We start from the raw sequence: 26980 nt of genomic DNA on the forward strand, positions 1-26980 counted from the left end.
ATTGAGCGAAATATGAATTGTCTGATTTTAAGTAAACTAACATGTACGACCGTGGTCAGTACACAGGGAGCTAAAAAATTACATCCTCCCAGTTTTTGATGACTACAGTATACCTACCTACTGTATACAGTATCGCGAAATACTGCAGTATACCCTGTACTTTAGCCTTCCGACACGCTCTCTGCGAAACTTTGAAACAGTTGGTGGACATACTTTAATTATACTGAAAATATAGTATTCTCCTGTGAAATATATCATTTACCATACTAACACTTTGGGATGCTTTGAACCATGATATGCTTCATGTTCCGTTTAATAAAAGCGTCTCGTCTCAGTCAGGTCTACCAACTGTTCGTACGTAGTCAAGGTAAGTCTTTAATTATGTTTCGCCAGCTTTAAAAAATCATCAGACTAAACTGGGAAGATAATTTTGCCACTGTTCAAAATGTACAGTCAACAGCAACAACAAAATCTGTACCCTTGAGTCTGAAGGCCTTCACAACGATCATCGACTGAGGCCATGTTCATTTGGTAAGGTTGGTACTTCCGATTGTGTGATGCATACAGACATAAACAGGAATTTGTTGACTGTACAGTGAAATGCTTCCTGTATTGATGACCCAGGATCTGTACCGATAATCCTGAATTGATATTATTAATGATGAGTAAAATGATATATCGATATTATAAAAGGTTAAGTATTAATTAAAATGAATATCCTGTTGGGTATCTGAATACAAACAAATGATCAGGTGTTGCAGTTTTAAGACGCGGAGGTGTGATTTAAAAAGAAACATTGTTAACCAGAGGAAAGTTCACCCGCCTTCTGTTTATACTGTGGCATGACTAATTGGGACGACGGAAGAGGCGGAGGAATGGACCAAAAAAAAAGATAGGAAAGTACAAGAAATACAACTTGCGGCTAAGGTGGGTAACTCAACGCTGCCATTATGGAGTAAAAATAGTAGACAACCAGGAGACACACACACACACACCCACACCCACACACACACACACACACACACACACACACACACACACACACCACACACACACACACACTGATTATATTCTACAGGTTAAATAATAAAGGAACAGAATATACCTGATTTAGCCCAGGAGGAGGAGGTAAGAGAATATATACAAGAAATAAAAGCTGGTGTGCTGTGAGGGATCCGCATGACCGTGTTATCACCAGTTACATGCACGGGATTATTGAGTAATGGCTGATATCACGATAACACAACCTGATTGATAGCCTATCTGGATACCTCCCTCAGAGTGGTGTTGGTCACCAGGTGTGCAATAACTAGTGTTGTGTTCTATCCTCTTGAAGGTATTGGTTCCCTGGTCCTCAAGCCTCCAAGGGATTTGCCTTAACTTCTACCTTAACTAATGATATGAGCATCTAACTGTTTGAAGTGACGTCAGTTTTGATTTGAGATTCTACCGTAACTTAGTGCGTTTTTCAGTCACACTTACGGGGAAATAATAAACGTTAAGAAACTTTGACAAACAATCATTTAAGACGTCTCAGAAAATTGTATACAAACTACCTTACATATTTTAGTGGATATCGCGTGTTCCAAACATTCACGCGAAATATACGAAAACGTATTAGGCCGTGTGTATACATTTTTCTGAGACAACCTATTGTCTGGGGTATGTTTTAAATACGTGCAAGTTACTCAGAGATTCAGTTCGATGACTCATGAATCTTTGAATCCGAGATCGGGACCGTTGTGTTGGTGAACCCATGGACCAAGGTCAGAGTGAAATATTACTGTGAAATAAATCGTATTGTGATAGAATTAGTACTGTGATAGAAATCGCACTCTGAAAGAAAGATATTCTGCTATGAAACTTCTATGAAAGAACTACCAGGATAGAAAAATCACAGTGAAAAAATTTCGATGAAACAAAGTACTAATGAAATAATGCTCTAAAAATAAATATGAAATTAATACCCTATTGTGATAAGTGAGGAATGTTCATTGATTGACGGATTAAGACGTTATCACCCCACCTGTGTTAGACCTGCAGACATAACACAAATTAGTATAGCTTGTTATTCAATATGATGATGAATTTCCCTTTTCCATTGAATTTGTTGATTTTCTTGGACTGGTGTTTAATATGTTATTCAAAGATCTTTATGCTAAGTGTATAATGTTTGCAATGTAAACAAGAGCTATTATACAGACAAAGGGCAGCCGAACGTTTGTGTGGCGTAGCTTCGGTAGGTGAGTCGCCAGGAGCTGTTGATTGCTCGTACTGACGTTGATTTCAAAGTGATGGATTTGTCGAGATTATAGTTTATTATGTGTACATGTAAGTCACTGTGGCACCTGGTGTTTACAGGATAGAGATGGTGTCCGTGAGTAAAGTGAACATCAATGGTGAATAATGTTGCAGGGCAGTGGTCCCCAATCTGTAGTTAGCGGACGAACCATATCATGGAGCCCACAAGGGTTCATTAGATAATTGTGAATTAGTTGGGAATCTTTGTAAGAATGAAATGAATGAAAATATATAATAACTTGATACAATTGTCGTGTACAGGACGTGTGTATTTACCCCAGACCGGCCCAGAGTAAGTCAGCCATCTCACTGGGGTAAATCCACACGTCCTGTCCAAGAGTATGTAACTGGCAACAGTTGGACGTGTAAAACTGCAAATAACTGTACAGTATATATGAGATATTTGTTTCTTGAATGTAGATCTAAGGTTTTGGCGCCCTCCACTATATTTACAATGATAAATGTGGCCCAGAACCTACAAAAGGTTGGGGGACCATTGCTGTAGTGTGCGTGAAGAGCTTTTATAGGAGTTCTTTAGTCTTAACACCTTCATTGCCGGGACGCCATCTTCACCCGATATTAAACTCTATATCATCTAATCATTACATTACTGCAGGCGAGAGTTAAGATATTGATTTGTCCTTTAGTGCACTTGTTGATAGATCGGTGACTAACACAGAGTATAACTAGGAATAAATGGACCACCTGAGGATTAGGCCCCCAGTTTATTTCACCTGAAGATTAACCACCCTAATGCTAACCTAATCTAAATTCATCTATTTTAATCCCTCCTGGTAGCACTAGGATGTTTAGTCACAGGGTGAAATAACCTGGATGTCAAATCATTAGGTAATCAGATGAAGTTTGTAGTAGGTGTCCAACACGTGTAGTACAACTAAGACTGTATCTTCCTACATCACGACAGACTGTAAATTCTCAGCTATATACAGTAGGTTACCCGGACACAGACTGCTGCTCTGGCATACCATTGTTGAGGCTATCTTATCAGGGGTATGTTGTTATCGACGTTGTGTGAGTGGTGTGGGGAGGGAGGCGAGTCGTGTTGCCCAGGAACTTCTATACTGGAGTTATTTCAACCTACTGAATATGTGATACGAGGTAGTGGGTCTAAACAACACAGAGCCACCTAACTAAACCTTGAGTCCTCGGAGGTACATTACTGCAGGTCTGGGGGGAGGAGGTATATACTGCAGGTCTGGGGGGAGGAGGTATATACTGCAGGTCTGGGGGGGGAGGGAGGCATACTGCAGGTCTGGGGGAGGAGGTATATACTGCAGGTCTGGGGGAGGAGGTATACCACTGGTCTGGGGGAGGAGGTATATACTGCAGGTCTGGGGGGGAGAGGTATATACTGCAGGTCTGGGGGGGGAGGAGGTATATATACTGCAGGTACTGGGGGGGAGGAGGTATATACTGCAGGTCTGGGGAGGAGGTATATACTGCAGGTCTGGGGGAGGAGGTATACTGCAGGTCTGGGGAGGAGGGAGGGATATCTGCAGGTCTGGGGGGGAGGATATACTGCAGGTCTGGGGGGAGGAGGTATATACTGCAGGTCTGGGGGAGGAGGTATATACTGCAGGTCTGGGGGGAGGGGATACTGCAGGTCTGGGGGAGGAGGTATACTGCAGGTCTGGGGGAGGAGGTATATACTGCAGGTCTAGGTATACTGCAGGTCTGGAGGGGGAGGTATATACTGCAGGTCTGGGGAGGAGGTATATACTGCAGGTCTGGGGGGAGGAGGTATATACTGCAGGTCTGGGGGGAGGAGGTATATACTGCAGGTCTGGGGGAGGAGGTATATACTGCAGGTCTGGGGGGAGGAGGGTATATACTGCAGGTCTGGGGAGGAGGTATACTGCAGGTCTGGGGAGGAGGGGCAGGTCTGGGGGGAGGAGGTATATACTGCAGGTCTGGGGGAGGAGGGTACATACTGCAGGTCTGGGGGAGGAGGTACATACTGCAGGTCTGGGGGGAGGAGGTATATACTGCAGGTCTGGGGGAGGGAGGTATATACTGCAGGTCTGGGGAGGAGGTATATACTGCAGGTCTGGGGGGAGGGGTATATACTGCAGGTCTGGGGGGAGGAGGTATATACTGCAGGTCTGGGGGAGGAGGTATATACTGCAGGTCTGGGGGGAGGAGGTATACTGTCTGGGGGGAGGAGGTATATACTGCAGGCAGGTCTGGTCTGGGGGAGGAGGTATATACTGCAGGTCTGGGGGAGGGAGGTATATACTGCAGGTCTGGGGGGAGGAGGTATACCACTGCAGGTCTGGGGGGAGGAGGTATACCACTGCCCATATCATCAAGCGACACACTAACAAAAATATGATAATATTTATTAATTCAACGTCTTTTTTTTAAATATTTTATGTGTGTTTGAGAAGAAAACATTGAATAATTTTTAGACATTTATTCTAGATAACGTGAAGATTAGACGTCCCCATTAGGTTCCAGTCTATACTCAGCTGAAATATTTTATTGTTTATGTTTTATTATATGTAAAATGCAATTTATTTTTTCAGAATATCACAGAACAAAGTGTACAGAAGTGTGGCAAAGTACTGTACAGTCAAACAGGAAACAGTACTATCATAAAACAACAGAAAACGGTAACACTGATCTCTTGACGACAAGATTCTCACTCGACAGTAAGAACGTGACAGCAAGAATAAACTGGAAGTAAGGAACGACAGACACTAAGACAGAGAAGGTACACAGACTGTATCTTAATATCAACAACACAGACAAAACACCGAAAAGACACAACGACGAACATACTACACAGACAACAACTTAAAGGCACCACAGACACAAAAAAGACTAACCATAAACATAACACAGACACCAAGTACCGAACAGAAAGACAACCATATAGACACAGACAAGGACTGAACGACGCTAAGGACACACACAGGCACACACACACAGACACACACAGACACACACACAGACACACACCCATTCCCCAAATATGTAACTGTATATTTTCAGCCTTCTGGCTGCCAAGCTCTTTCAATAAACCGTTAATTATTATTATTATTATTATTACAGACACGCACAGACACCAACACAGAGGGCATCACAGACCACAGACGAGGGTAATTCAACATGGGAGGTAAACCAAGTAAAAAGAAGCTGGTACCTAACAGACCGCCGCCTAAGACACCAGCGATGGGTCCTCTCCCTACCAGGATGGTGGCCAAGACCAAGAGGAACTTGGTGCCTCCTGACGGTGGATGGGGGTGGATGGTGGTACTCGGGGCTTGTATAACTGTGGTGAGTACATAGAGAGTACATAGATAGATAGATTATATCTATTATATGTCAATGAGAGAGAGAGAGAGAGAGAGAGAGAGAGAGAGAGAGAGAGAGATAATGCTCTCTTAATACGATATATTACAGGTGTGACAAATTATATTGTAAGGTAAGAGAAATATCTAAAACCTTAATGAGATAAAAGTGTGTTACTTGTTACTGAACATTATGTACGGTATTTTGTTTTAAAGGCGCTGAAGAAAGCACTGGACGTCACCCACTTAACTATGCATACAAGGTCATCTGTTAGTGAGGTCTGTTGTGTGAGACCGTCGATGTTATCCCGAGTGGAGACACGTGGAGTATAAGATCTAGGGACGTGTTTTTTTTCTTTTTCTGAGATAAAATCATCAACGGATAATAAAAAAAATAGTTTGAGCTAGTACGGAGACCTGAAGTACCTCGTAACTGATAGTGTTAGTCAGATGAAATATTGTTCATACCTACACGCACTCAGACAAGATAATCCTTAACAATAAGTCTGTAATATTGTTAGCAGTCACCATGACAAATAAATGTCATACAGAACAAAAGTTTACGATAAAGTTAACCTTCAAGCGTCAGTCTCAGTAGATTAGCTCGAGGGGCGAAATAAGTTCATGTGTGACTGATCACTTCAGTTGTTGCCACAAATAGGACTGTTGTAATCAACCTGTGATGTCCATGATGAAATCCGCCATTAATCTCTCATATCATACCAAAACCAAACACTTCAGGTATGTCACATCACTGGCGAAACTCCTCGAAAACCAGATAATTATGTTCTCTTCTCCCAGCAGATGAAAAGATAATGCAGAAACCTTGGAGAATCCTGACCATGATTAAAAATGTCTTGTATAGTTGTTATAGTTATTGGTGATTATATTATGAAGACAATATATTGTGTACTTACTTTATGTAGTAGGTAGTTGGCAGCTACCAAACAGGGAGGTACTACCGCCTGGGAAGATATTGGAAGCATAATGTGTTGTCTAATGGTAGACCCTGCTGCCATATGGCATCACGAAAATTGTGACCAAGTCCCAGGTTGCTGATCTGACTTTCTGCCTCATTTACACTCAATTACAGGGCCTCAATTGTTTCTCTTACTATTGACAACATAACATATATCGTTTCTCACTTTTGATCTTTTTTGTATTTGTTTATGGTTCTTTATTACTATTATTATTATTATTATTATTACATTTTCGCCCCCCAGGCCCTGGTGTGGGTCAGTGACCTGTGCCTGGGTGGGCTAATCCCTGTAAAAAAAAAATAAAAAATAAATAAATAAAAAATGTGTATGTTTGGAGGTTTCGCTACTGAAGTATATCCTTCATCTTACAATATAGTGATTTTTCTCTCGCTTGGAATCTCAGATTTACCGCGGCTGTGACATCCTTGACCACCGAAGGGTCAAGACGTACCTGGCGCTCCTCTCGGAGCAGCCAGGTCAACTGTTAAGTTGGCCCATACCAACCCCCTCCCCTGAACCCTCCTCCCCACCGGAATATCAACAAGTTCTCGCCAGAAGTTACAATTCTATTTAGGAAAGGAACGAAACCAGTGTTAAACAGAGGTGAACAGTGCTTAAGTCAGTGAGAACAACTCAACAGTAACAGTCGTAGCCAAGTTAACCTTCACACAGTGAGGTCCCAGGTACCCAGTGATAACGGCCCGACCCAACAACAACCACCGATGTGTTAATCTGTCTACGATAGGAAGGCCTAAGACCAAACCTCACTCATATAACACCATCAGTGAGGGAATTACTACACCACATGTCCCTCATAACACCATATGTGAGGGAATTACTACACCACATGTCCCTCATAACACCATATGTGAGGGAATTACTACACCACGTCAAGTCCCTCATCACACCATCTGTGAGGGAATTACTACACCACGTGAGGTCCCTCATAACACCATCTGTGAGGGAATTACTACACCACGTTACTACACTACACCACGTGAGGCCCCTCATAACACCATCTGTGAGGTAATTACTACACCACGTGAGGTCCCTCATAACACCATCTGTGAGGTAATTACTACACCACGTGAGGTCCCTCATAACACCATCTGTGAGGGAATTACTACACCACGTGAGGCCCCTCATAACACCATCTGTGAGGGAATTACTACACCACGTGAGGTCCCTCATAACACCCCCTCATAACACCATCTACACCACGTGAGGTCCTCATAACACCATCTGTGAGGTAATTACTACACCACGTGAGGTCCCTCATAACACCATCTGTGAGGTAATTACTACACCACGTGAGGTCCCTCATAACACCATCTGTGAGGTAATTACTACACCACGTGATGCCCTCATAACACCATCTGTGAGGTAATTACTACACCACGTCCCTCATAACACCATCTGTGAGGGAATTACTACACCACGTGAGCCCCTCATAACACCATCTGTGAGGTAATTACTACACCACGTGAGGCTACCCACGTCATAACACCATCTGTGAGGGAATTACTACACCACGTGAGGCCCCTCATAACACCATCTGTGAGGGAATTACTACACCACGTGAGGCCCTCATAACACCATCTGTGAGGTAATTACTACACCACGTGAGGTCCCTCATGACACCATCTGTGAGGTAATTACTACACCACGTGAGGTCCCTCATAACACCATCTGCGAGGGAATTACTACACCACGCCAGGTCCTTCATAACACCATCTGAGGGAACTACTACACCACGTGAGTTCCTCCTAACACCATCTGGGAGGGAGTTACTACACTACGAGATTGCTGTTTAACACCTACATTAATCTGTATGTTCACTGTATGTTCCTTTACCTTTCTCTAATGAAGGCTTTGTTAAACCACCAATGTATGTAATAAGTCATTTATGTCCAATGTATATTTTCAGCCTTCGGGCTGCAGAATTTTTTCAATAAACCGTTAATTATTATTACGACCACCAGCACATCCTCCACACATTCCCCTCTAACTCCCCTCATTCTCACATAACGACCTGCACCACATCTCTTCTGTGTCCACTTGACGACAAGAGCTTCCTCACTAAAAACATCCCACCCACCCCTGACAGTTCTTCTTCCCGGCGGTGACCATGGCGTTTGGGGTGCTGTTCAGTGAGAAGCTGGAGATCATGGGCGCCGGGGCCACAGCCTTCACACTAATCGGCAACGGCCTCAGCACCTCCTGGAGTTTCACCGGTAAGGTGCTGGTGAGGAAGAGTGGGGGGTGGAGGGGGTCATGTATGCTTGTAGGTGTGGGCGACTGCAGGTATGTCGGTAGGCAGGGAACCTTTACCAATAAAGCCCCCCCCCCAATTATCGGCGGTTCCGTTTTCATGGCCGACCCTTAACATTTTTTGGAACCATTATGAATTTATCTCATATTCTGCTGTAAAAGAAAAAAATATACATTAGAATAGGCAACTACACATGGGCGCGGAAATCTTGAATCTGGCAAGACTGAATGAGCAGTTACAAGAGAAACTTGGTGCCTCTGTTCATGACATATAGTTTGACGAGTGTACACACATACACACACACACACATACATAAATAAATATTCTCGCATGTGTGGGCGTTCAAATATCTTTTACGTCAATTTTCAATGAATATCTTCCTGAAGATTCAACAAAAACAGGTATCAAAATCCACATATCACAACCTGTATCGGTAAAACAAAACAAAAAACATATAACTGTCACAAACCGAATACTTTATCTACTTATCTTCCCTAAAAATGTTCAGATCATGTAAAAGTAACCACAAGTGTTTTGGCTTAAGTCTCGAGTATAAAACATTGACCTTGAACTACCACGAGGATGACAATGTGGGACTGAAGGCCGCTGCTGCAGGGAGTGTGCCTAATACACTGACGTTACTAACACCATCATTCCTGGTGGTTTATTTCCAGCACTGTTGACGGCGCCGCTGTTAGAGCTGTTCGGGTACCGCACCATAACCATCACGGGGGGTCTGATGTCCTTCCTCACTATGGTGTTATGCGCCTACAGCACCAGCATCGTCTCCTTCGCCCTCTCTTACTCCATCGTCGGCGGTGCGTCTTGTGTTGTCAGTCGTTCCTTCCCGTCTTCTTTTTCCTCCTCTACCTAACCTTTTCTTGCCTTCTTCCCCCTCCCCTGTCTCTTCCTTCCTCCTCCTGTCTCTTCCCTCTTTCCTTCCCCCTTCTTCCTCCTTTTCTACCTATTCATTCATTTCTCATTCCCCAGACCATTTGAAGTTCCCATGACCATTAATAGTTCTCCCATAACCACGACTAATCACAGTGCCCACGACTAATCACAGTGCTCATGACCCATCACAGTACCCACGACTAATCACAGTGCCCACGACTAAATCACAGTGCCCACGACTAATCACAGTGCCCACGACTAATCACAGTGCTGACTACAGTGCCCTGACTAATCACAGCCCACGACTAATCACAGTGCCCACGACTAATCACAGTGCCCATGACTAATCACAGTGCCCATGACTAGGTGCCCGTGTTAATCACAGTGCCCGTGACTAATCACATCATTACCAAGTACTTCAACCATCGTAAAGGACTGGCCAATGGGATGGTCTCTTCTGCCGCTTCGTGGGTGAGTTGTTACACCACCGGTACTCTTTCAACCATCGTAAAGGACTGGCCAATGGGATGGTCTCTTCTGCCGCTTCACTGGGTGAGTTGTTACACCACCGGTACCCCAACCTAGTGCCAATAGAACGGTACCCTAACCTAGTGCCAATAGAACGGTACCCTAACCTAGTTCCAATATAACGGTACCCTAACCTAGTGCCAATATAACGGTACCCTAACCTAGTTCCAATATAACGGTACCCTAACCTAGTTCCAATATAACGGTACCCTAACCTAGTTCCAATATAACGGTACCCTAACCTAGTTCCAATATAACAGTACCCTAACCTAGTTCCAATATAACGGTACCCTAACCTAGTGCCAATAGAACGGTACCCTAACCTAGTGCCAATAGAACGGTACCCTAACCTAGTGCCAATAGACAGTACCCCTAACAAGTGCCAATATAGCAGTTTCTAACCTAGTGCCAATATAACGGTACCTAACCTGGTACCAATATAACGGTACTAACCTACTGCCAATATAACGGTGCCCTAACCTAGTGCCAATAGAGGTACCCCTAACCTGAGTGCCAATAGAACGGTACCCTAACCTAGTGCCAATAGCAGTACCCTAACCTGAGTGCCAATATACCCTAACCTAGTGCCAATATAACGGTGCCTAACCTAGTGCCAATATAACGGTACCCTAACCTGGTGCCAATATAACGGTACCCTAACCTAGTGCCAATATAACGGTACCTAACCTAGTGCCAATATAACGGTACCCTAACCTAGTGCAATATAACACCTAACCTAGTGCCAATATAACGGTACTAACCTAATTGCCAATATATGGTACCTAACCTAGTAATATAACGGTGTGCCAATATAATAAGCCAAACCTGAATACCGAACCTAGTGCCCCTAATAGTGCCAATAGAACGGTACCCTAACCTAGTGCCAATAGAACGGTACCCTAACCTAGTGCCAATAGAACGGTACCCTAACCTAGTGCCAATATAACGGTACCCTAACCTAGTGCCAATAGAACGGTACTACAGTATATATATCATCGCCTATAAAAACATTTATGAGATAAAAACACAACGAAATTTTTATTGATTAGTTGACTTTGGTTCATTTTCACCTCACCCTCACTCATCTTCCCTTAACACATATCCATCTCAATATAGCTCATCTCACCCTCCCTCCCTCCCTCCCATGCGCCTTCCCTTGGTTTTACCCATACCCAGATCACTTACACCCATTTCCACCTTCCTGTCTATGTCATCCCAAAATCACCCATTTCTGCCACTACTTTCACCCATTTCCCCCTTAACTACACGTATTTAACCCTTGTGTGTATGTTTGTGTCCCTGCAGGTAAAATCGGTACGGCTCCTCTGGTTCGCCTTCTGTTGGACAATTACGGGTACACCTGGTCCTGTCTCCTGGTCGGGGCGCTCTCCCTCCACACCTGCATCGCCGGTATGCTCTATCAACCCCCGGAGTGGCACCTGGTGAGTCCTGACACTTTGGATGGTAGGTGACACATGGCAAGTTCTGACACATAGGACCTCTATGGGAAAATACATTAGTATTATTTTAGTTTCGGTCATCCGGGGAATCTTAGGAATTTACCCCCCCCCCCCGCTCGGTTAGGTTAGATATAGTTCCTGGGACCCATTTTTCACCTCAGTAATGGTCGTCTTATTATTAGTTATTGTTGTTAATAATAATAATATCATCATCATCATTATTATTGTTCTTGTACAGTATATAGGTAAAATTTCATCATTTTAAGTAAAGTTAATGTAATCCACAATTAATTACTATTACACAGATACCTGAGCCACGAGACCCAGAAGATGATGACGTGAGGCTAGAGGATGTGCCGGCACCCATAACCTCCGTGGCCATCACCGACAACGGGCTGGTGGAGCAAAACGGTAACCCTCCGGCGAGTGGTGCCCCTGCGAAGACGACGACAGACGACGATGACGACGACATCATATTCGTCATGCCTACAACCCCCACGACTGTCAACCCCCCGGGGAAAGACGACGAGGTGATCCTGTTTTCGCGGGTCAAAGACTTACGGGAGAAAACCAACATCGAGGACAACAAACTACCGTTGGCTCTAAGGGACTCCAAGTGGTCACTATCGGGGTCTATCCCTCTGTTACCTGTTGGTGACCAAAAGTTGTTCTGCAGTGACGACGATGATGACCAGGACGACTGCTGCAACGACTGTCTCGTCGTCAAGGTGAGAAACACTGACGAGTCCACCTGTGTTACTGATTCATCCACTTGTTATTCGGACCCACACAGCAATAGTATACAGTAATTCCAGGTAGGAGACAAATGTATGACAGAGGAAATGTAAAGTAAGGAAGAGAATTTTTACCTTCATTTTTTCCGTCTGAAATTTCATTAACCAGTCTCCTCTAGAGGTGTTCAGGGTGTTGAACTTCTCCTTTCGATAGTCACACACAGTCTGTTTGTCCGTCTATACTTCTCTCTTCCCCGTCACTCTCTCTCTAATCTCACACAAGCCATCCTCCCCACAGGTGTTCAGGATGCTCAACTACTCGTTACTAAAACAGCCTCACTTTCACCTGGTTGCGTGGGCCAACGCGCTGAGCCTCCTGGGTTACATCAACACCTTGTACGCCCTCCCAGGTTACGTCTCCAGCCTGGGCTACACCCCTTACCAGAGCGCCTTCGCCATCTCCTCCTTCAGTGCTACAGAGGTCAGTAAGATGTCCTATACCGGACAATTTCCGACCCAGACAAAATCCCACATCACACTACAACCGCCATCCAACTTTCGTCAGATAGTTGGCAATAACGTTATGTTTGGTGACCAAAATGTAATCTGTTACTTCTACCAAGTCATCTTAATATAACATAACATTAATAAATACATTACTGCTAATGCTCCCAACACCTCCGCCACTGTACCGTGTATTGTCCAGTGTTTGTATACGAATATACCTCTACATTTATCTCCCACAACGTTAATGGGGTGGTAGCACCAGCTGCCTGTACAGGTGGTGCACTACTAACAGCTTCACTCCCTCCCTCAGGCAGTGTTCCGGCTGATATTCGCTGGATTATCTGATTACTCCTGGTTCCCCATCGAGTTGGTTTATACCATCGGCTTTACCCTCTCTGCCCTCTTTTGTGGATGTAAGTACAGTACTCTCTTGATGTCATGGGATGTAATTTGAGAGGGACTTTAGGTGCAATCTGAGACCATGAAATACCTCTACAACAACCTCTCCCGATGCCACATAATCCAGTATTCGTTACATATAAATCTTTTAAGTTTCAGTGTAATCATCTCGTCTTATCGATTATTTCTGTTTATTCTGACGACCCTCCCTCTTCCTCCCTGTGCAGTATTGCCGGTGTCCTCGTCGTATAACTGGGTGATGCTGTGCGTGGCTGTGAACGGGATATCTAACAGCGTTAGCGTCGTGCTGTTCATCCATATGATCATCAAGTACCTTGGGGTCGACCAGTACTCCCAAGTGTTCAGCTTCGTATTTATGTTTAACGGAGCCGTCATCGTTGTAGGTGGCTTTTTGCTAGGTAAGAGAGAGAGAGAGAGAGAGAGAGAGAGAGAGAGAGAGAGAGAGAGAGAACACGCAAATAATACAAGTCAGATAAATCATAAATCCCAAAACCCGTATTAACCCTAACCACCACTTCAACTAACAGGACCTTGTGTTCCTCCGCCACAGGTCTGGTGAGGGACTACTTTGAGAGCTACATCGCCACTTTCCTCTGTATCAGTGCTCTCTATTCCACGGCGGCGGCTATATGGTGGTCAAGACGATGCTTGAAGATTATAAAGAACAGGTATAAGAAAGTTCCCGTCCACACGCAGTAGGTCGAGTTATGTCCCTACACATCAAGGTTCCCCTCCACTTGTAGCAGAGGAAGTCCAGGTGATAATAAGTCCTTTAAACATGTGCTAGATGACCTAAATAACGTCTTCAAGCAACTAATATCTCACTCGGAAGAACGAGAGATACCCAGCCAAGTCCAACGACAAGTGTCCATCCAGATTGGTTAAGAAAGCCCATATCATAACCTAACCTAAGCTAACCCGACCCAACCTATACTAACCAAAACCCAACCTATATTAACCCAACCCATATATATATATATATATATATATATATATATATATATATATATATATATATATATATATATATATATATATATATATATTATATATATATACACAGTATATATATATTTCATGTAAATCACAATGAAAACGTGGATAAGATAAATCTTGATAAAAATATAAAATATATATATATATATATATATATATATATATATATATATATATATATATATATATATATAAACTGTGTATATAAAATGTTTCTAATTTGTAATACCTACAAAATTTACATTAATATTTTTCATCCAGAAAACCGGAATCCTTTAATTTGGTAAAATAAACATTAATAAATTCACAAACGTATATTCTATTTTGTTTGATAAAGTTGTGTTTAACTAACATAAGAACATAAGACAATAAGGAGTCTGCAATAGGCCGGTTGGCCTGTGCATACGTGGCTCACCGTCTTGTAGGAATAGTTGTTATAATATACATGTACAGTACATGATCTATCTATATGTAAATATTATGTTGATTAACCAACACTACCGAATATAAAAACATACAATATTTAAAACTCAAATTATGACGAAAAAATAAATTTTGATTAAAAACAAAGCAAATGTACAGATCTTTATCATAGACAAATTAAAAATTGCATTATCAAATATTTGTAATATAATGTGTTTCAGTATCCTCTGGTCCCCACACTACCCTGGCAACAAGACACTGGTCGCTGTGCACTACCTTTAAACTCCTCCTAAAACCTAACATCTCCACACATGTTGACTAAACAAATATCTATTAAAACCCTCGCCATAAAACACTTAAGTATCCTCTACACTGTTATAAACAACTTCAGACCACACACACATTCATCACATACTGGCTTATTAGCCATTCATGCGGTTGGTACTTGGCAACAGTTCGTAGCAGAGACGACCGACCGCCCATGTGGCTAACGAGCTTACCAGTGGCGGAAAAAAAGCCTTAGTGTTTAGTATTGTTGTTCCCTGTACTGTCTCGGCACACAGGTAACTGTGTACACCCACGTCCTACGTCCACTGTTTACCTACACTTGTCTTTATTCATTATGAACTGTACAGCTGCATAGTTTATAAACATGTTAACCTAATTGTAATCCTGTATGACAATCTTACTGAATATACTGTATATTATTATTAAAATGTACCAGCGAGGAAGCTGCCCAAGTATATTATTATAGTTATCCATAAACCATTTTCTATGTAAAACTCCGTAGAGAAAAATACTTTTAAATATTAGCATAACTATAGAGTATTTGTTTAACTTTACTAAGTGTAATACTTGCGGAAGACACTACTGACGCTTCACAAATATACTAAATTATATTGTTAAGGAATACCACCGTATTAATGGGGTATGTGCTGAAATTTCTCACATGGGTGATGTACAAATGCTTCCAGTTCTTGTTTTTAGTTCGTCAGGGTCATGTTGTGGAGGAACGTCATAACACAGAAGACCTGTTCCAGCAGGACTGAATGAATGAGATGGAATAAATTGGATGACCCATGCATGTTGTTGATCCAGGCCATCCTACAGCATAATGGTAAACTGTTCTACAGACCGGAAAACTATATCTAACGCCTACAAACATTATCCCATGTGGTCTAGTGGCTAGGATACCTGGCTTTCACCCAGGAGGCCCGGGTTCGATTCCCGGCATGGGAATTATTTTAGGAATTGACGCTACAGCGGTAACGAGCGTATCCGTTACCCTGAAAATAATGTCTTTCAGTTGATGAATCTTAATAATAATGACACTAATAATAATAAGTGACGATCGACGGGACAAGACGGAGGATGAAACCAAGACAACTGTAAGAGCTGATGCACTCGGTGACCAGAGGGTACAGTGGTCACACCTGGTACTGGTATAACTCCACCACCATCAGGTAACACTAAAACCACGCCAGCTAACACTAGTACTACACCAGGTAACACAGGTGCCACACCAGGTAACACTAGTACCACACCAGGTAACACTAGTACCACACCAGGTAACACTAGTACCACACCAGGTAACACTAGTGCCACACCAGGTAACACTAGTACCACACCAGGTAACACTAGTGCCACACCAGGTAACACTAGTACCACACCAGGTAACACTAGTACCACACCACTAGTACCACACCAGGTAACACTAGTACCACACCAGGTAACACTAGTGCCACACCAGGTAACACTAGTGCCACACCAGGTACACTAGTACACTAACACTAGTACCACACCAGGTAACACTATTGCCACACCAGGTAACACTAGTACCACACCAGGAAACACTAGTACTACAACAGGTAACACTAGTACTACACCAGGTAACACTAGTACTACACCAGGTAACACAGGTGCCAACACCAGGTAACACTAGTACCACATCAGGTAACACTAGTACCACATCAGGTAACACTAGTGCCACACCAGGTAACACTAGTACCACACCAGGTAACACTAGTACCACACCAGGTAACACTAGTGCCACACCAGGTAACACTAGTACCACACCAGGAAACACTAGTACTACAACAGGTAACACTAGTACTACACCAGGTAACACTAGTACCACACCAGGTAACACTAGTACCACACCAGGTAACACTAGTACCACATCAGGTAACACTAGTACCACACCAGGTAACACTAGTGCCACACCAGGCAACACTAGTACCACACCAGGTAACACTAGTACCACACCAGGTAACACTAGTACTACACCAGGTAACACAGGTGCCACAGGCAACACTAGTACCACACCAGGTAACACTAGTACCACACCAGGTAACACTAGTGCCACACCAGGTACACTAGTACCACACTGGTAACAGCCACACCAGGTAACACTAGTACCACACCAGGAAACACTAGTCCTACAACAGGTAACACTAAAACTACGCAGGTAACACTAGTACTACACCAGGTAACAGGTGCCACACCAGGTAACATTAGTACCACATCAGGTAACAATAGTACTACACCAGGTAATACTAGTACTACACCAGGTAACACTAGTACCACACCAGGTAACACTAGTACTACACCAGGTAACACTAGTACTACAACAGGTAACACTAGTACCACACCAGGTAACACTTGTGCCACACCAGGTAACACTAGTATTACACCCGGTAACACTAGTACTACACCAGGTAACACTAGTACTACACCAGGTAACACTAGCGCCACACCAGGTAACACTAATGCCACACCAGGTAACACTAGTGCCACACCAGGAAACACTAGTATTACACCCGGTAACACTAGTACTACACCAGGCAACACTAGTACTGAATTAGGCAACACTATGCCACACCAGGTAACACTAGTACCACATCAGGTTAACACTAGTAATACACCAGGTAACACTAGTACTACACCAGGTACCAGCCACACCACAGGTAACACTAGTACTACACCAGGCAGTCACTAGTACTACAACAGGTAACACTAGTACCACAATTAAAATAGTGCCACACCAGGTAACACTAGTATTACACAAGCACCCGGTAACACTAGTACTACACCAGGTAACACTAGTACTACACCAGGTAAATACCATGCCACATTCAGGTAAATACTAGTGCCACACTAGGAAACACTAGTATTACACCCGGTAACACTAGTACTACAATTGCAACACTAGTACTACACCAGGTAACACACGCCACACTCAGGTAACACTAGTGCCACACTAGGTAACACTAGTACACCAGGTACTCATATTGGGCAACAGGTAAACACTAGTGCCACACCAGGTAACAGCTCACACCAGGTAACACTAGTACTACACCAGGTAACACTAGTACTACAACAGGTAACACTAGTACCACACCAGGTAACACTAGTACCACACCAGGTAACACTAGTACTACACCAGGTAACACTAATACCACACCAGGTAACACTAGTACCACACCAGGTAACACTAGTACTACACCAGGTAATACTAGTACCACACCAGGTAACACTAGTACCACACCAGGTAACACTAGTACTACACCAGGTAATACTAGTACCACACCAGGTAACACTAGTACCACACCAGGTAACACTAGTATTACACCAGGTAACACTATACCACATCAGGCAACACTAGTGCCACACCAGGTGCCAGTAGTACCACACCAGGTAACACTAGTGCCACAACGGGCAACACTCAGTACCACACCAGGTAACACTAGTACCACACCCAAAAATACTAAAAACCACGCCAGGTAACACTAGTACTACACCAGGTAACACTAGTACCACACCAGGTAACACTAGTACCACTCCATGTAACACTAGTACTCACACCAGGTAACACTAAACCACGCCAGGTAACACTAGTACCACACCAGGTAACACTCAGTGGGCTCACCCATGTAACACTAGTACTACACCAGGTAACATCAAAACCAATAACTACAGGTAACACTAAAACCACGCCAGGTAACACTAGTACTACACCAAGTAACACTAGTACCACACCAGGTAACACTAGTACCACACCATGTAACACTAGTACTACACCAGGTAACACTAAAACCACGCCAGGTAACACTAGTGCCACACCAGGTAACACTAGTACTACAACAGGTAACACTAGTACTACACCAGGTAACACTAGTACCTTACCAGGTAACACTAGTGCCACACCAGGTAACACTAGTACCACAACAGGTAACACTAGTACCACACCAGGTAACACTAGTACCACACCAGGTAACACTAGTGGTAACACTAGTACCACACAGGTAACACTAGTACCACTACCCACACCAGGTAACACTAGTACCACACCAGGTAACACTAGTACCACACCAGGTAACACTAGTACCACACCAGGTAACACTAGTACCACTCCAGGTAACACTAGTACTACACCAGGTAACACTAGTGCCACAACGGGTAACACTAGTACCACACCAGGTAACACTAGTACCACACCAGGTAACACTAGTACCACACCAGGTAACACTAGTACCACACCAGGTAACACTAGTTCCACACCAGTGTTGTGATAACTCGCTAAATGTATTTAAGACCTAACAAACCTTAACCAAGCCTATTCTGATCTGGTTTAACCGTTTGGGCCGACTCGAGGCCCGGTCCTAAAGGCGCCCTGCTAGTGGGTCACAGTTATAATGGCTGTGGGGTTGGGTTGGGTTGGGTTGGGTTGGGTTGGGTGTCACGTATTAAAAACTTCTAGTCAACAGTTTAATGTTTACTCAGAACTTCCAAGGAATATTAAGTTCAATATGCAAGTGAGACGTTAACTAGAAATTCCTCTCGTGAACAATGTAGATATGTTTCCAGTGACATGGTTGGTAATACTCCGGATACCCTCTTTAACATGTGATCTGGTGCCACTAAGTCAATTTACTCAAACGATGTAGCTAAGACGATGCTACAGTACTTGTGACAGTTTTCTTACAAGTTAATAATTATGTGGGTGAAACTGTACTTATTATGGGTACTTTGTCTTGTGTGTAAAGTTGTAAAGTTACGGGAGCTACAGCACAAACTTGGCAGCATTAAGTAAGGCTCTGGACAAAGGCTGTTTAAGGACCAAAGTTGTGTCAGCCTGCTACCCATCGCTTCCTGGCGGTGCACACCTGCTAACATAGTGGCGTTGACGGCATCCTTACTACAGCAATGTTTTAATTAATTTCTCGCAGCCTTAACACACAGACGTATACAAGTTGAACACGATGATGACCACCTCAACATGAAGCGTACCTAGTCTTGCATTGATACTCCCAGTTGGCACTGAACGGTGTCACATTCCATTAACGTTAATTGTGTTCTAATGAGTATAGAATTGACAATATACTAATTATCTCATTTGCTTTCCTAATTGGTGTCTCGCCAAGCGTAAAGTTAGTGAGGTAAGCGAATGTAGTCGATCACATGGAATAATTCCCAGCGTTATACTCATGTAACTATGTGTTCTGGAGGTGTGTCGTGTGCACCCACCCACCTGGGAGGACCTTCTTAACTAAGCCATTCATCTATAGTATGTGTTACCGTCACAGTAGGATAAACTAGAAGAGAGAGAAAAAGAGAGGGATAGAGAGAAAGAGAAAGAGAAACAGGAGAGAGACAGAGTGTTGACAACGAACTTTGCTGAGGTGTTAAATGTGAAACAGATGGCCTCGCCTCGGGCTGACTCGCTCCCTGTGGGGTTCAGAAGATAGTCTCTAGCCGTCCAGTGAGTTAACAAGTCAGGGAGCTTATAAGTCCTACATTAGACCCGAAACACGTAAGTTTTTATATGGTTTAACACCCCACGCTACTCAAATATGTCATATGTAGTTGTTAATAGTGAAGGAACGTACGAATGAATTAATTATCTCATACGTAACATATGTAATTTGTACTCTGCAGGTTTTGACCGAATAAAGAACAATCAAGTCCTACGTGCAAGGGTCCCATTATCCCACAGTCGCTCACCGGGCGGTTACAGTATGTTAGGTACAGTCAGCCAAAGATCCAGAAATTATAGTAATGAATTGGCAACTGAACTACGAGGGCTACCACAAGATTCTCAGATAAATCTGTCTTCATTATTTAAGCAAATATACGAATATTTGGAAATTTCTCATGATCATAAACAACAATGAATAGTTTATTATAAAAATTCTACCTTTGGATTGTTTATTGTTTATCCTGACAGTGATACAGCCGAAAATAGATCCCCCAATCACAATCACCTTGCATACAACCTTACTTTACCAAGTGTTGCCAGGTAAAATTTGGCTGACTGTACATCCTGGCTTCATCGTCCGCCTCTTGTGTATGTTGGCTGAGCATGGCGTCAGGAGCAAAACTCTATATCCGTTATGTGTAATTATCCTCTTCGTTAACACTGAGACATGTTAGGTCCTCAAGTGTGTGTATGTAATATGCCAATAATAACAGGAATTTTGCTTTATACACAGGCACATACTGGTTAACTCACACCTTATAAAGTACAACCAATGAGCTAAAGTGTGATCAAAATGAATATATATTTACTAAATGAAGGAAAAATATCTTTAGGCACACAACTCTGTTTTTCTCGTATTTTATCAGGATTTGTCGATGTTACGGCGACTACATTCAGTCATTACGAGTAAGTGATACAAGTCATGAAATATTTGTAACATTGCCCATCGGTTCTTTGAGTATTTTTCTGTATAACTGCAGTGTTTACAGCAATAAAAATAATGATCTTGTAACCTTTATGTGTGTTCCTATGACTCTCTCGGCGCCCGGAACATATATGTGCTTAATTTATTTAGATAACTTGTTGAATTTGATCCCAGTTCCATATAATCATCTAAATCTTTCCAGAAGTTGTATGCGAGTTTCATTTATTTTCTTTAATAACTTGTTGAGATTGGTCAAAGCTTCATATAATCAATTCACTCCTGCAGTCGGGTTCTCTGGGGCCACAGTGTGTTCATGTCATTCTCCTAACACGTGGGCGGGCTGCGTCGGGTCAGGTACTTGAAGCCTCATTTGGAAAGACTGAGCCAATGTCAACAAATAATTGGAGGTGTTCAGTTTAGAAGCACTACGCCACATTGTTCTCCTGGAGCCAAAGGCGACTCTCTCTCTCCTCCTCCCTCTCTCTCCTCCTCCCTCTCTCTCTCTCCCTCCCCTCCTCTCTCTCTCTCCCTCCCCTCCTCTCTCTCTCTCCCTCCCCTCCTCTCTCTCTCTCTCGTAATTTACATAACATGCAGGTAGCCACTAGGAAACACAAACACGAAGACTCCAGCACTTTCGCGGTTATTTACACCTTATTATTCTGCGTCAAGATGTGAAACAGCACAAAAGCACTTCCTGGACCCTTGTGTTTCTTTTTAGGTTACGTGTGTGTGTGGGGGGGGGGGATTGCTTCGTAAATGCACTAAGTCTTCACCGTAACTAAATTCGATCTCTTATCACCATCTGCAGCAAATAACGCGTGAATCCTTGAGAATCCGGATACATAGTTTGTACTTCCATCGTTCGTCAGTGTAATAATGGCTTTATAAAGTAAACAATGCGCTGACGAAGATAACAGTGATATTGAAAATATATAAAATTAACCACAAAAATAATATCATTTATAACAATAATAATGTTAATAATACTGCTGCTATTACTACTACTAATACTACTGTTACTACTAATACTACTGTTACTACTAATACTACTGTTACTACTAATACTACTGTTACTACTAATACTACTAATACTAATAATAATAACACCGTGCCAAAATCTTGTGAACAACAACGAGGTCTCATAATTAGTGGAGGCGTCAGGACCCGGGTTTTCGAAAAGAACTTCACGCTCGGTCATAAAATTTTTGGCTTTAATAAAGGAGAACCTGTTATGAAGTATGAAGGCCAAAGCTGCCCTCCTGCACACCACCAACACGAGGGATTGTTCACCGACACTTTACCTTCACTTTTGTGCATCAGTTGACAGTCAGCTAGAATGACTCACTTCAACTCTATAATGAATTACTCTCCTTTATGGTGACCAGCACACACACACACACACACTGGGAGGCTAACATTTTCAGAAGTGCTCCAAGCAGGTGTTGGGGCTAGTTAATTGTGCACCCCTTCTATCATGTACAAATTGAAGTGCAAAGAATCACAGCGCCCTACAGAAAAGCATATAAAGTTCCTGCTCGCTTTCTAAGACTTAGATGACGAATAAATGGGAGCGTCTGAGGTGGACCAATAGTTGTGTTAATAAGTTACATGTAGTGAAGGAAGGGTCAGTGGACGATTCTCTGCAGAGGTTCATCTGTTTATGGCAAAGCGTGGCAGATCCCTAGTAATGTTAAGTACCACCTGACCTGTGTCTAGGAGGGGTGTTTGTTCCGGAGAGGACGACGAGATGGTGAAGTCTGGGGACCTGTAGGAGGTTTCCGGACATGCCAGCCGCCAGAGAGGCTATGAGTGTCGGGTCGCCCATACATTTAACATGTAGACTACATAGCCTGCCAGTTCGGTGTACGGTCATCTTGGTTAAGTTTTATTACCTCACTGTTTGACCAGACCTGTCGTGGGCACCTACTCAGGAGGCCCTGTGATGAACAGCAGCACGCTGGAGCAGTAACTACTGTACACTCGTTTGGCCACTCAGGGGTTAACAGTCTAAGAAATGTACATAAATCTTGGAACTCTTTAAACGTGGCAGGCTTACCAAACTGAAGCATCTTAGAGTAGTTGTGGAGACAGTGCAACAGATTAACGAGTAAAGGTTATGGTCACGAGTCACGTTCATGCTTGTACAACAGTGTCAGGGTCTTACCGTCTTTGTCGTACTGTACCTGTACTGTCATTATCGTTGTATCTTACCAGCGCCAGATCACAAAGAAGTATTATATGATAAATACTCATCGTTCTTATCTGTTGATATCGCTACATATCACCATCTTTACATAAACGTGTCTGTTCTATCCATGACTAACAAATGTTAACAACCAGATCATTTACAGTCCTTCAAGCATTTACACTTAATAGATATGTAAACCTTAATTAATGATATTTACTTCTAATAAAAAAGCCCAAATAAAAGTCCTGTTATAAGAGAGAACCATCACCACACACGGCCGGGGATCCTTCTCATAAAACACTGTCACATCTCTGCCTGTCACCGAGGCAGCAGCTTCATACACAACCTGGTACACACGCTCTACCACGGCACTATCCTTTGATACATCCTTTGATACATCCTGCAATTCTACCTTTGCAATATACAAATTTTCCTACCTCGGGCTTTGCTGATTTAGCCTTCATAACGGCCACGAGTTTACTATTCAACAATTTCCTACCAGATTCTGTTGGTGGGGGAGGCGATGAGTCATCAGAGGGGGGCCGGAGGGGGAGGGGGCCGGGGAGGGGAGGGGAGGGGCGCGGAGGGGTGGGGAGGGGCGCGGAGGGGAGGGGGTTCTCTTAGACATAAACAAATATTTAAGTCTCCATAATACTTGATGATGAAAGAAGACCTCAGCAGGAGAGTCTCGTCAGATCAAGTTTACTAGTTACAAGTGAATGTTCATGAAGTCCATATTGTGTTGAAACCCATATGTAGGACGTCCATAGGGTACAATGTTGGCTGTCTCTTTTCACGTGTATATGTGTGTGTGTGTAAAGCTGACAGTACAACAGCCACCGAACACACGCAGTACTAAGTGGCTGCCAGGTCCTGTATATTTGCCATTAGAAGTACTGATGATGTTCTTTTTGTTGACAAATGTTAATAATACTAGACAAGAGTTTTGCTGCAGTCGGACATGTTAAAACTTTTGTTGTCACAGTTGATCAAATTGAATTAAATTGTATACATTTCAAAGTAAAATGGCGCCGTTTATAAGACCGTTGAAAAAATAGAACAAACATTAATCTGAGCAGTCAAAAGATAAAATATAAACTGAATACTAACAAATAATTCAAAATGGCGAAAACTATCGAAATAACACCACATACATATTGAGAAAAAAAAAAAACACCCGCTTATTGTGATGTTGTGCCAGAGTTATGGAAGAGCGAGCATTGTTGTCCTTGGTATATAGTAAGACAATTGTAAGGCCCTGGGCTGAATAATCTCTAATAGAAACTATGAAATACTTCTCTTTATTTTTACACGCTACAAACTTTGGCGCCCTCACATAGTAGCCTACAGCACTTCAGACAGGAGTAAAATATAAAACTCTTAGGCTATAACACTCATCATTTCGTTTATATACATTTTGTTGACAATGCCGACTGTTGTCACCACATGAAGATCTCAAATATCATCAGGAGGAAATTTATAATACTTAATTATATACTCAAAAGAAAATTATCTATTAATTTGTATGGAAAGAGCAGTACTATACGATTAATGAGTGTACCAGTGTTGACTTAATGTGACGTATGAGAAATGAATGTCGGTATATACACACTTCAATATACCCAAAGAATATAAACAAATCAATAATGTGTTGAGTATATTATGTAGGTTAGGTTAGGTTAGGTTAGGTTAGGTTAGGTTAGGTTAGGGTGGACAAGCCATACGACAAGACCAACACACACACACATCAACCGAGTATTAAAGAGACCCTCGACTGTCACACGAGTTAAGAAATGACCAAAACCAAGACAAACTACCAGATGGGTAAATGAATCTCAGAAATTTGGAGGAGCTTAATGGGCGGGGAAAGCTTATTACACAAGCCTGCGGAAGCTTGTTGAGGACTCTCTCAGCCAGGAGTGATGTAACTCTTTCTGGATATTATAATGGTGGTGGAGATATCTACTTCCTATTATATACATAAGTTGAGACATGAAAAGGAGAGACTCGAATCAAGCGGCAGCAGAATGCGGAGGACGGAGGGTGGGTTGGGGGGCAGAATGAATGCTCCGGGGAGTAGATTGCGCGTGAGTGGCGGCAGGAGAGAGAGAGGGAAAGGAAGAGAGAGAGAGGGAGAGAGCGAGAGCGGGAAGAGGGAAGACGGGTGGTCGGGCGGTAGTCGCCGTGAAGCCGGTGGGGGAAACACACCTTTGTTGAAACGTTCGTCCGCGGTTTCACTCGCTGGTGTGGTGTCGTTGCCGTGGTGTTCTCCTGCCCCTCGTTCCTTGCTAGCGAAGGTCCCTGGCAAGAGGGGCGGCCAGGTGGCGTGTGAGGCGTGTGTGAGCCTCGTGGGGGTGGGTGATAACCTCGTGTCAGGAGTGAGAACATCATGAGATTAGAGACACGCGTCGACGGACAGACTCCCGGTTTGTTTACGTTTTGCAGTGGGGCCTGGAGGGAGGGAAGTGCGGTGTGTTAGGCACGACTCTGAGCCTTAGGAGGGTCTTCCGAGTCACAGGAGGCCAGGAAGACAGGGCAGGGATATCCCCCAGTGGACATGTAACCCCCCACAGCTCACGTGATATAACGATCTCCCTCCCAGCCGCTGCATGTGATGAAATTTGACGAGCAGCCAGACTCGCCCCCTCACCTCCCCCACCAAACACCATCAATTACTACCTCGTTGTTGCCCTTAACACGTCGGTGGGGGTTTATGTCCCTGTAGACGTTAGTTACAATGTTGTGGTGTCCCGCTGACGCCAGTAATGACCTTGTTTTTCTCTATGATAATCGCCAGGAGGTTAATGTTCCTTTACGAATTAATGACAATGTTGTGTTGTTCCTGTAACGTCATCAATGGTGTTGTTTTGGTCTTGTGGCGTCATTAATGCTGTTGTTTTGGACTTGTGATGTTCATGTGGATGTTGAGTCACACTAGATGTTCATGTGGATGTTGAGTCACACTAGATGTTCATGTGGATGTTGAGTCACACTAGATGTTCATGTGGATGTTGAGTCACACTAGATGTTCATGTGGATGTTGAGTCACACTAGATGTTCATGTGGATGATGAGTCACACAAGATGTTCATGTGGATGTTGAGTCACACTAGATGTTCATGTGGATGTTGAGTCACACTAGATATTCACGTGGAGTCATACTAGGAATACATGTGGATGTTGAGTCACACTAGATGTTCATGTGGATGTTGAGTCACACTAGATGTTCACGTGGAGTCACGCTAGGAATACATGTGGATGTTGAATCACACTAGATGTTC

General features: G+C 43.2%; 2 protein-coding genes and 1 non-coding gene across 7 annotated transcripts; all 3 read left to right on the forward strand.

Annotated features, from left to right (window-relative positions):
• Nucleotides 1-1270: 1270 nt before the first annotated feature.
• LOC121863986 (monocarboxylate transporter 2-like) lies at nucleotides 1271-10033 on the forward strand. 5 transcript variants are annotated; one of them, XM_042362860.1, is made up of 5 exons: nucleotides 1283-1336; nucleotides 4848-5035; nucleotides 5377-5601; nucleotides 8703-8829; nucleotides 9542-10033. In XM_042362860.1, exons 3-5 carry the CDS (start codon nucleotides 5434-5436, stop codon nucleotides 9739-9741), a joined length of 495 nt encoding a protein of 164 aa, XP_042218794.1. In that variant the 5' UTR covers nucleotides 1283-1336; nucleotides 4848-5035; nucleotides 5377-5433; the 3' UTR covers nucleotides 9742-10033. The 5 variants fall into 5 exon arrangements, with proteins under 5 accessions (XP_042218793.1, XP_042218794.1, XP_042218792.1 ...); XM_042362858.1 differs by having other exon boundaries at nucleotides 4848-5004; XM_042362863.1 differs by having other exon boundaries at nucleotides 4848-4934.
• A 224-nt stretch (nucleotides 10034-10257) lies between these two features.
• Nucleotides 10258-14373, forward strand: LOC121863990. Its single transcript, XM_042362867.1, has 7 exons — nucleotides 10258-10313; nucleotides 11595-11731; nucleotides 12055-12477; nucleotides 12782-12964; nucleotides 13301-13403; nucleotides 13617-13808; nucleotides 13961-14373. The coding sequence occupies exons 1-7, from the start codon at nucleotides 10289-10291 to the stop codon at nucleotides 14107-14109; spliced, it is 1212 nt and encodes a 403-aa protein (XP_042218801.1). The 5' UTR covers nucleotides 10258-10288; the 3' UTR covers nucleotides 14110-14373.
• Nucleotides 14374-15996: 1623 nt separating this feature from the next.
• Nucleotides 15997-16068, forward strand: Trnae-uuc. The gene has a single exon. It is a non-coding gene; the product is annotated as a tRNA-Glu (tRNA).
• Nucleotides 16069-26980: the final 10912 nt, after the last annotated feature.

This window comes from Homarus americanus, unplaced genomic scaffold (genome assembly GCF_018991925.1).
Source record: "Homarus americanus isolate GMGI-L3 unplaced genomic scaffold, GMGI_Hamer_2.0 scaffold11187, whole genome shotgun sequence".
Lineage (NCBI taxonomy): Eukaryota > Metazoa > Arthropoda > Malacostraca > Decapoda > Nephropidae > Homarus > Homarus americanus.